The following is a 12,180-nucleotide window of genomic DNA, read 5'->3' as shown; positions in this document are numbered from 1 at the left end:
CTTCTGAATCCAATTCTCCCTGTGCAACAAGAAAACTGTTTGGTTCTGCACACATATATTGTATCTAGGATACACTGTAACCTATTCCACATGTAAAGGACTGCTTGCCATCCTGGGGGAGGAGGTGGAGGGAGGGAGGGAGGGGAAAAATCGGAACAGAAGTGAGTGCAAGGGATAATGCTGTAAAAAATTACCCTGGCATGGGTTCTGTCAATAAAAAGTTACTTAAAAAAAAAAAAAAAGATTTGAACTCAGGTCCTCCTGACTTCAGGGCTAGTGCTCTATCTACTGAGCCACCTAGCTGTTCCTTCTCTCCTATTTTCTTGCAGGGTAAAATATGCCCCTATTGAGTATGTATGTTGATTCCTATTTGAACCAATTCTGATGAGAGTAAATGGAATCCAGAATTTTAAAAGCAAATGTAGAAAATTGTTTTACATATAACTGGGAAAATAAAAACATTAAAACATGAAAAAAATTGTAAGTTATGTTAATTTATTGAGTATTTATTTTATGTAGTTTGCATAGAATTTCTCCCATTTTGAGTGGGCTTATGGTTCAAGACTCTGAATTTGGTGTTACAGATAATAGAGATGAAAAAGTGTCACTTTGAAGAATACAGTTTTAGTGTAGTTTATGGTGGCAGAAGCTAAATTGTAGAGGATTAAGGATTGAGTTGGTTAGTGATATGATTGCAGTAGGTCAGATTACTTAGTTTGGGAACTTTGGCAATTTTGAGATTTGAAATGAAATATCCTAACATGATTTGCCCATTAACCTAATTGTATTTTAATAAGTGCAATAAATATTAACCATCTAGTAAATATAAAATACTGAGAAGCTTATACTTTGTTACATTAGGAAAAACTTAAAATAATACATAGTTTTTGTCATAGAATATATATTTAAAATTTTGGTAAGTACCATGATTTGCAACAGCTCCATAGGGCAAAATACAAAGCATGCTTTCTACCTCTTAACATAGAGGTAATAGAGATGCAAAATAAAACATATATTTTTAGACATAACTAATATGTTGTTCTATTTTGTTATGCTATTTTGTTACTGAGGGTTTTTGAAATTTCTTTCAAATTTATCGTAGAGAGAAGGGAGCTAGTAATAACAGCGCAGTGAAAAAGAAAAGAAAAAAGCAGTATTTGTTCTCATCTTTAATCATAGAAACATTCACATTTATTGATATTTGTCAAGTTCAGAAAAAAGTTGATACATGTTTAATGACTTACTTAAATTTTAGTGATTTTTTTAAAAAATTTTATTAATTGGGGAGGGATTGTATTTTTTTCTTCTTCCTATAACAGAAGGATTGAAGTCTCAAGTTACACGCCAGAGTCTAAACTATATTCAGGAAATTGGAAATGGCTGGTTTGGAAAGGTAAAAATTTATTTTCTGATGCTTTAGTAGTAAAATTTTGGTTATTATAATTGATTGATCTACATTGATCATAATGTAGAATTCCCATTGAATGTCATAATCTATGGTAATTGAAAATCAAAAATCAGTCATCCAATTTGAATTATATACTTTATTTCCTCACATTTTAAAAATATTTCCACAAATTCTGTTTTTATATAGGTATCAGTTTTCTACTTAAACTTTTAGTACTGAAGAAATCATTCTTGTTCTGCATTTTTCATTATTTGATAATCTTTCTTTCTCAGTGCTACTTCACCTCACTAGTTCCCAATCTTATTTACCTTGTATTTTTTCCTGAAAGATGTCCAGCAGAATTTTTATGTGATTAGGATGCCAAAATGACTATGATGACCGCTTGAGTATTATATTAGAGATCATGGATAGGAAGAAAGTTTCCTTTCTGAAACTTCTCCAAGTTCCTCCAAATTTGCACTCTTTAGCTTTTTGTAATTTTTTTTTTTAAAGAACTATCAGTGGTTCTTAAAGTGTTAGTGATAAAAATAATAATAGCTTGTTCATATAGCTTGTTTGACACTTACAAGGAACTTTACTCACAGTAGTCCTCTGAGGTTTGTATTGCAAGTATTTTTATCCCAGTTTTACAGAAGAAATGGATTCTGAGTGTTTGACTTCTCTATCAATAATGTCTACTGGACTCCAAATTCCCATTCTAACACTTTTCCCAATATTTTTAACTGCTTCTTTCTTTGTAATGACTGCTATTATAAAGAAGCATTCTGCATAACAGGACTTTTGGTGCCTTTTTATTTTTTACATTATGCTCATTTTTGAGGAATCTCCCCTCTCAAATTCATCCTTTTATAACGAAGTAGAACATTTTAAAAGAAAAAGATATCCAACAGACCATATATATGACATTGAGATTGCTGTAGTAATTGTCTATATCATGCTTTTGTTTTTGCCTTTAAAGTGAATGGCAGAAAGAACACTAAATTGAGTTATGATGGAGCTTTCTAGAATTTGGTTTGGTTTGTTCTTAACCATCTCAGTATTTTTTAGATATTTTTATTTCTCATCTTTCCCTAGCTCAGATATATCAACATATTTAAATTCCCAAGACACGTACCAAAATAAAATAAAAGTTAAAAGATCAAAGAATTAGGAGGTAATATTATGTAAAAGCATTTGTGTTTTTGCTCTTGAATTGTTCATTTTTTTGTATTTTTATTATGGGAAGAATTAGCCATTGGGTAATAAATTTTTTGTTATAGCACTTCACAAAGACTATTACTTGAGGTGCAATCTGTATAGATGAATTATGTGTCCACACTGCTCAAATCATGAACTCTTAAAGTAGACATATTTTCTCTGTAATGAACAACATTACTATGTCAGGTCAGGTATGCTAGTTCTAGTAATATACATTATAATAAAATTTTACCACAACAAGATCATTTCGTGTACCACAGGAATTTGTTACAATTATATTTTGCCTGAAGATTTTATTTTCCCAGATAACAAATACTGACATAATAATAGTTCTTCTAACTCACTTCTATGATAGTCTTTTGTTTTTGCATGTTAGTATCATTTTCAGGTTCTGCCTTTTGAATTAAGCAACATAAATGTAATCCCTGTGCTTCATGACAGACTATCGTAAAATGATATTTGATGACACCTTAATGTTTCTCTTTAATGTTCTCTATGGTAAAAACCTGTAATTTCTTCCATAATTCATCAAATAGCTTATTTTTCAGCACTTTTAATATTTCAGTTGCCTTCATGTGTTTGTGTTCTATCTTCTTTCCTAAATATGATGCACAAAAAAATCCATATATAATATTTTAGAATATAGTAGGACTTCAGTCCATCCCCTTTTGGACACCAAGTTTCTATTAATGCAATATAAAAATGACTTAACTTTTTTATTGGTCACATATTATTAATTCACATCAAACTTTCATAGATCTGTTTTACATGAACTGTAAATTATATTTTTCCCACTTGTATTTCAATTTTTTAAAAATTTAGGTATAAAACTTCATACTTACCCTTTTTGAATTTCATCTTATATTTGAGCCCATTCTGTTAAGATCTTTTCATATTTCTATTTTATCGTTCAGAATGCTCAGTATTCCCTTTAGCTTGATCTTTGACAAATTTGATTTGCATGCCATTTATGTTTTTATAAAGAATATTGAATATAATAGGGCAAAGAACAAATCATTGTGCCATTTCCTTAAATGCTTTCCTCTACGCTGTAATTATCATACTACTCTTTAGGTCCAGTTTTGGAGTTCTGAACACTTTACTATGATAAGAGTCCAATATCTCTGTCTTATTCATAATGATCTCATGAGAGACTGTCAGATGCCTTGCTCAATTCTGGATTAGTGTCATAGCCCACCTCTCGTTGAGAACTATGTCAAAAAAATTAGTGGTTGGTCTCCATTATTTTTTTTTCCCCTGAAGCAACTGAGATTAAGTGATTTGCCCAGGATCACACAGCTAGGAAATATTAAGTGTCTGAGACCATATTTGAACTCGGGTCCTCCCGATCTGGTGCTCTGTCCACTGCGCCACCTAGCTGCCCCTCCATTATTTATTCTTGAAAAGTACATCCTTGCTTGTAGTTTTCAGTTTTTATCTTTTAATATTGTTTTCTCTTAAAGTAGATTAACCAGCAACAATAAAAAAGCCTTTTCTCCGAATTAGATCAGCTTCCTTTTCTTTGTTAATGTACTTTATTTATCACATTGGTGGCAGTCCTCTCCCTGCCACCCCACATATTCTCATTCTTATTACTTTGAAAAATAATAACTCAGTTCATTACCAAAGTTGTATACATTTTACCTACCCTTTTATTTACCCTGCAAACACTATTTATAACCCTTATTATTTACAGAATAAGTTACTAGTTTATTCAGTCAGTAAGTAAAGTAACTTTAAAATATTTAAAGGGAAGGATTTTTCATCTTTGATTATTTTGATCTAAAGTCACAGTAGCTATTAACTTTATATTATCATGATACCTTAATTACTATTGCCATTTTTCATCTATTCTAGTTTTGTTTACCTAAATTTGCTTAAATCACTTCAGTTAATTTTATATTTCTTTTAATGTTTTGCAAAATTCAATTAAACTTTTTTTATGCCACTTATTTTTTATTAAAGATCTTTTAATTTGTGTTTGTTATTCTGAAGAGTATTCAATGTATATAGTTTTAGGTACAAAATAAGTATATACTTTTTTAGAAAGTGATGATTATGTTAAAGTTAGAACATATATATCTAAAGTTTTATGATTTACTTGCACCCGAATGAGTATTTTTAACCCTTTATAATTACTTGCCCCTTCGAAAACCCTCATCTGTTTTCTTAAGCATGAGCTTCTGAAGACCTATTTTATTAGAGAACAAGATCTAGCAGATCCTACCTAAAAAAGGTACTTTGGGGCTATTTTCTAGTCACTTGTTATAATTAATCTAGCAAAATTTGGAAAGACATCAACACTATAGGTATTTTAGTCATAATAAAAATAATTTATAAAACATAGAGGACATAAGGGACCCAGACAAATTAAATCTCTGATCCTTTGCATTATTTAAATGTAACAAAAGACATTAATACAACCCTATCAATGTAAAATGCTTTAACCAATAAAATTTTTAAATAATCCTGTAAATTGACCTGTTAACTGATAAGTTATGTTTTGCTTAATTGGGCAGGTATTATCTATATGCCTGTTAGAATAATTTGCTTCTTCTTGAAAGAAAGGAATTATTTAAGACTTCAGTGGTGGTTTAGAAAAAGAAAAGAAAGGACTATTGTCTTCATATCTAATTTTTCCCCTATGCTTCAGTTGATTTTAATCAGGCAATGAGACACTCTGTTCTATCTAGTTTGATGGGATTTATATAAGCAACTATTTTTTGTTTCCAGGTTCTGCTTGGGGAGATTTATACAGGCACTAGTGTAGCAAGAGTAGTAGTAAAGGAGTTAAAAGCCAGTGCGAGTTCAAAGGAGCAAGATAAATTTTTGAAAAATGGAGAGCCATACTAGTAAGTAAACTTTAAATTGTGCAATGATATAAATATGTTCTGTTGAGTAAAGTTTTTTTTTTTTTTTAATGTTGAAGACTTTTCTAACTTTGTCTTTTTTTTAATTAATATGGTATCTTCTGTGGGAAATATTCAGTGAAATTTTCATAAATAAGACAAAACATTGACAGGATAAATTATTTGCCTTAAAATAACTATAATACTGATTATAATTCTATAATTAAATTTATTAACATAGACTGTCACTATAGTAAATGTTAACTCAAAATTGAACCTTTCTCTGCAAATTTAAATGACTCTCCTTAGTCAAAAAACAAAAAATGAAATATGGAAATGTTCTTTTTGCAACGGAAATTACTTTATTAAGACATTATGTATAAATTTCAAGTCAGTCATTTTTAGTTTGCTATGTCTATTTAAATTTGATTTAGAATACTCTGGGATAGTGGGCATAATGTTGGACTTAGAAACATGGAATTAAGTTAAGGCAATTGATAACCTACTTTCATATCTACTGGCCCTATAACCACAGGCAAATTACAGTCTTGATGGGACCAGACAGCTAGTAATACTGATGTAGAAAAGTTGTGATCTATCTAGATAGAGGAAATTCACAATACTTAAAATCACAGGCCTTTAATATATTTACATTTGATGCAGTGCAAAAAAAAAATTGGTATAAAAACTTGTACAAGTTTTATTGGCGTGTTTAGGGATGAACATTGATTTGAGGTTTTTTTTTTTTTTTTTTTAAATATAGTCTTCTTCAGCATCCAAATATTCTTCAGTGTGTTGGACGGTGTGTGGAAGCAATCCCATATCTTTTGGTGTTTGAGTTGTGTGACATGGTAAGTTTCAGGAAACAATTTAAGTTCATATTTTTAGAAGACTATTTGAAAGGCTTATGAAATGTGTGAAAATGGAGACCATATACTAGTTTCATCATAACCTCTTGTCTCAATTGCAAGTGCTTTGCTGGTAATTTACTTAAAAATCATAAGTAAGCTTTTCTGGGAAAAATTCATTTATTTATTTCCTCTGAAGGAGGAATATCCTATAAGTTCTTATACTTCCCTCCTGGACTCCAGACTTTGAGGTCAAAGAATAACTTAGGACCTCATGATGCTGTAAATAACCTGATCTTCAACTTATTATGTAAGCTTCCCAAAGGAATGAACAAGCCCTAGCTTAAAAGCCCTGGTTAACTATATCAATGTGATACTATTTAGTATCTTTTAACTGTAGTATCTCACAGACAATTATAGTTGCTCCTCTTCTTTCCTCTGTCCATGACTCATACACTTCTGGTCACAAACTTTTTTTTGCTGAGTACTTAATATACTATTAAGCAGCTCACTAAAGCTGAGGGATCTAAAACGCTTCCTTTCAACCAAAAGATTTGTTCAGTTAACTTCTCTTCTTTCTTTATCATTCTCTGTCTCAATTTTCACTTAGATCTAGCAATTATGATATTTAAATCCAACTCCTTTAATAAAGGATGGATTTTTCCAACTTATCAGTGACTACTTATATACATAATCCTTAACAATATTCCTGAAAAGTTAGTTGTTGGACAATGTCCAACTTCTCTGTTGTTTTTGTTTGACATGCTCCCTCTTGAATTCTCACATACATATGATTTACAATCCTGATTTTGTTCTCATATTAAAATTGCCTGTGTTGAAAAGGAAAAAAAATTCTATGTCCCTTAGGTTCTGGTCCTCATTCAAATACATCTTTGACATATGACTTAATGTTCCAGTAGAGTTCCAAGCAATTTAGCTAAATTTTTTAAATAGCATTGTTGCTCTTTCTTCTAACATCACAAAGTTAATTCAGTCATAATTCTTGGTTTTATTAAGAAAAATTAATGACCATTTTGCCTACAAAACATGCTCATGGGTTTTTTTTTTTAATTATTCTTCCTTTTGGTACCCTCCTTGCCCCTGTTGAACAAAAAAATTTAAAAAAACTCATATGCATAATTCAGTGAAGCAAATTCTCATATTAGCTATATCCAGAAATGAGTCTCATCACCACTGGCAGGAGTTGGGTAACCTATTTCATCGTCGGTCTCCGACTTCATAGTTTATCTTTGTATTGGTTGATCAGAGTTCTAAAGTCTCTCAAAGTTGTCTTTTTTTTACAATGTTGGTTGTCATTGTATAAATTATTCTGCCTCTGTTCGCCTTACACAACCTCAGTTCATATCCATTTCATTCACATACAGTAACACTTCATTAGTTTCTAGTTTGGGGCTACTATGAAAAGAGCTGCTTAAAATATATTTGTACATATAAGTGCTTTTCATCTTTATTTGACCTCTTTGAAGCATAATCCTGTGGAAGTATTGCTGAGTCCAAGGGTATGCACTGTTTAGTAACTTTTACAACAAGATTCTAAATTGCTTTGTAAAATGACTGGATCAGTTCACAGTTCCACTGACCATGCATTACATGCTTCTTTCCATGGCCTCTCCAGCTTTTATTTCTTCATTTATAATCTTTGTTAATCTGGTATTGTATTTCTCTAATTATTAGTGATTTGGAGCTCTTCTTCATATTGTTGATAGTTTGGGATTTCTATCTTTGCTGCCTATTCATGTGCTTTTACCTTGTATCAGGAATGAGATGTTAGTCTTATACATTATATATACAAACAGAGACCCATAAGCATTTTGGCTGTCACTATTGACTCATATTGAATTTGCAGATAATTTTTTTTAATCTAGTCATGCTTCTTCTGTCTTGCATTTCTTAAGTTGAATATTCAACCAAGAAAAAGAGACAACTTTTTCACACACAAATAGCTACAAATAACAATGTTCTCCATTTTAAACTGGCAATTTACAAAACCCCAGTGCTAAAAAATAAGCGACATGTTTGAATAAAAATATAATATTTATTTGATTCTTTTAAAAAATGTCAACTCTAGTGCTATAATCAGGAACCCTAATTCTTGGAATCTACAAAAGCAGAGCTACTATGTGGTGAAAATAATTAGTACTGAGGTAGATAGGTAATGCAAATGGATAAAAGTGCTTGGCTTGTAGTCAAGAAAACTTGAGTTCAAATTTTCCCTCAGAAAACTATGATCCTGAGAAGTCACTATCTCAGTTTCCTTCTTGACTCCACATAGATTCCAGTAATTAGGCTTCCTGAATCGCAATATAAAATGAAGAAAATTTTTATGTGTAGCCATTTATGTATGGAAAAGTTCTCTCTCTTTTCTTGGTTGAATATTGAAATTTAATAAGGATTAGTAAAATCTTAAATTGGTTTTAAGAAAATCAGTTTCAGAAATAAAAGATGGAAGAGGCATGAGTAGATTTTTAAAAATCTGAAAAATGATATAAGAATTTTGATAGTCTGCAAGGTCCGTATGAGTCAAGTGGCAACCACTTATGCTTATGCTTTCTGAGTTTGCATTCAGCTTAAGTAGAAGATAATCCTACTTTATTCTGCTCTGGTCACATTTTTTTTTTTTTTTTAGCATATTGTGTTTAGTTAGTTCTGGATGCCACTGTTTAGAGAAAAACAAAGAAGCTGCAGGTTTAAAAGGAGTTTGGGGTGGGAGGCAACCAAGATGGTAAAGAACCTTGAATTCATGCTGTATGAAGCTTGTTTTAGAGAATTGAGCATGGTTAGTCAGGAAAAGAGACAATTTAGACTTAATCTGTTTTCAGAAATTTGAAAGTGTCATTTGGAATCTCAACAAGTAGTTACTACACTAAGCACTGAAGATAAAACTGAAAAAAAAATCTCCGAACTCAAGGAACTTAGAATCTTTTGGAACAACATGTATGTGTGGAAGAAGAATTAGATTTATTCTGCTTTGTCCTCTAGGTCAGAAATAAGATCAATAAATAGAAGTTACAAAGAGGCAGATTCGTAGTAAGGAAAAACTTCTAACAATTAGAGCTGACCGAAAGTGGAATTTTGTTGGTGATGAGTTTCTTGGTTACCAGAGGTGTTCACATGCAGAATGACAAGTTGCTGATCATATGTTCAGCTTTGTCTAGATGCTTTTTGTGATTTTTCAGCCCTCATATTCCATGATTCTTCAGTTTATGCTAAGTTTAAGGGTAACAAAACATTTCATTTATTATTTTTCAGTCAGAAAAAAGAGTAAGCATATTCAATTGACAATAAATGCCTGTTGATTGATATTTTCACTTAAATTTCTTGATACAGTTTTAAATGTTATAATATCAGTCTTGAGGATAGTGTATTCCAAAGAAAAGTGACTTGATGAACATAATTTGGGTCCAATCCAGTTATAGTTTTTTGGTTTTGTTTTTGATTTTTTCTAGGATTTCTCTATTGTGGGGGAATTTCTTTTCCAGGGTTCTTAACCTGTGTTCCATGAACTATTTAATTTAACTCACTTGATAAAAACAAGATGTCCCCAGACTTACCCTTCAGACTATTCCAACACGTACTCTGCATTGGCGATCTTGTTTTTCAAAATGTTGGGTTTGTCTTTCCACCCTCCTTTCTTTTGCCTCCCCACACAGTAATTTAAGCAGATTTTTACATATCCAAACAATGTGTTTACTACTTTGACAACTATCATAAATATGTATATAAATCTGTGTATATAATACTTTGAAAATTAAGATTATAAATTCTCAAAATCCCCAGAGCACGAATTCCTTCTTCCTTTTTTCATCACTATTAAATAATGTACTAGATACCAGAGCAATAATAATATTATATATAGCACATAGAATTCCAGCATGAAAAAGCAAATGCAAAATTTCACTTTATTTTTACAACATTTTTGTGAAATGGATAGTGTAAATACTACTTCTGATTCACAGGTGAGTAAACAGATGAAAAAAGATTGTCTTAACTCCACACTGTTAATTGTGGATCCAGGAATAAAATTAATGTCTTCTGTTTTTTTTAATTTTGTATCTATATGTAGATTCATTAATCTTGTTTTTTTGAATATATACAAACCCTGCTATAGAATTTTGCTTTCATTTTTCTTCCCATTATTTTGTGTAATGAACACTCTTTAGCTGAAATATACTTAATCAACAAGTATTTATTTTCTCACAGGTGTGAGACCCTGACTAGGGAGAAAAGAGAAAATGGAATTGTCCTTGCTTTCAGGGAACTCACATTCTTCCAGGGAAGATAATTTATATACATAGGCATATATAAAATGAATAGAAAGTTAATTTGGTTTGAAGGTAGGGAGGATAGCTAGGGAGAGCAGGAATTTCTATAGGTGATATTTGTACTGAGTATGGAAGGAAAATAGCATTTCTAAAAAGGAGGAATAAGATGGCATTGCATTCTAGGGGAGTAAGATGAAATTGCATTCTAGGTAAATGCAACAGTCATATGTACACAACACTATCAAGATGTGTAATGTCATGTATAAGGAACAAGAAGTCCAGTTTGGCTGTAGTAAGCTTGGAAAGTAATTGGAACTGGATTGTAAAGGTTTGTTAAGTAGCCCTTTACACCAAACCATGACTCTCAAGTTTCTTCATTTTGCAAACCTATCATCCTTCCAGTTCAAAGTTATCTCACTTTCCTTTTAAAAAAATTTTCTGCATAGGATTATAGGACTTTGAGCTGGTAGAGACTTCCTTTTAAGATAAGGAAATTGAACTCTAGAGAGATTAAGTGATTTCCCTGAGGATACACAAGTAACAGATGTCAGAACTAGGAAGTACTGGAGGATATCGTCCTTCACTCAAGTAACTCACCTTCTAATGGGGAGACAGTACAAGCATGATATAATCAGAATAGATAGTTAGGGGTAGTTAGGAAAGGCCTTGCAGAAAGTAGGATTTGAGTTGAGTCTTGAAGGGAGACTGGAAAACCAGAAAGTGAAGATGAGCAGTAGATTATGGAGTATATGGTAGAGAATAAAGTGTAAGGAGATTGGAAAAGTGGAAAGGGCTTTAAATGCCTGAATGTAATAGGGAGACACTGAAGTTCTTTGAATAAGGAAGTATCTTGTCAGACCTCACTTTAAGAAAACATCTGAGATATGTGAAGGATAGATTAAAATGGTGAGAGACTTAAGATGATGAAAGTCTCAATCAGGTGGCAACTCTGTAAGTGGGGAGAAGAGATGACATGAAGATTCAAAAAGCTCTCCTGGCTAGTGTAGCCAGTGTTTGATAGTTTCTTCCCCCTACAAAAATTTTTGAATTGTGTTTTTTTGGTTTATGGACATTTAGTTTCTTCTTTTTCAAGTTCTCTGAGCTAAGCTATATGCTTTTTTTTTTTTAATAGCTTTTTTATTTACAAAACATATGCATGGGTAATCTTTTAACATTGACCCTTGCAAAACCTTCTGTTCCAAATTTTCCCCTCCTCCCCTCCACTCCCTCCCCTGAATGGCAGGTAGTTCAGTATATGTTAAATATGTTAAGATATATGTTAAATCCAATATATGTATACATATTTATAGTTCTCTTGCTGCCCAAGAAAAATCAGATCTAGAAAGAAAGGGGAAAAAAACCTAAGAAGGAAAACAAAAGTGCAAGCAGACAATAACAGAAAGAGTGAAAATGCTATGTTGTGGTCCACATTCAATTCCCATAGTCCTCTCTCTGGATGTAGATAGCTCTCTTCATTACTGAACAAGTGGAATGGGTTTGAATCATCTCATTGTTAAAGAGAGTCACGTCCATCAGAATTGATCATCATAGTCTTGTTATTGCCTTACTTGATGATCTCCTGGTTCTGCTCATTT

General features: G+C 31.7%; 1 protein-coding gene across 1 annotated transcript in view; it reads left to right on the top strand.

Annotated features, from left to right (window-relative positions):
- Nucleotides 1-12,180, top strand: part of LMTK2 (lemur tyrosine kinase 2) — a 104,540-nt gene that overhangs the window by 59,863 nt on the left and 32,497 nt on the right. Inside the window, exons 4-6 of the mRNA XM_052000719.1 lie at nt 1,320-1,393; nt 5,339-5,457; nt 6,218-6,305. Coding sequence (XP_051856679.1) covers nt 1,320-1,393; nt 5,339-5,457; nt 6,218-6,305 — 281 coding nt within the window. The remainder of the gene's footprint in view (nt 1-1,319; nt 1,394-5,338; nt 5,458-6,217; nt 6,306-12,180) is intronic.

Source organism: Antechinus flavipes, chromosome 1 (assembly GCF_016432865.1).
Source record: "Antechinus flavipes isolate AdamAnt ecotype Samford, QLD, Australia chromosome 1, AdamAnt_v2, whole genome shotgun sequence".
NCBI classification, from domain to species: domain Eukaryota; kingdom Metazoa; phylum Chordata; class Mammalia; order Dasyuromorphia; family Dasyuridae; genus Antechinus; species Antechinus flavipes.
Note: the sequence above shows the minus strand (reverse complement) of the source record. Positions and strands in the feature narration are given on the sequence as shown.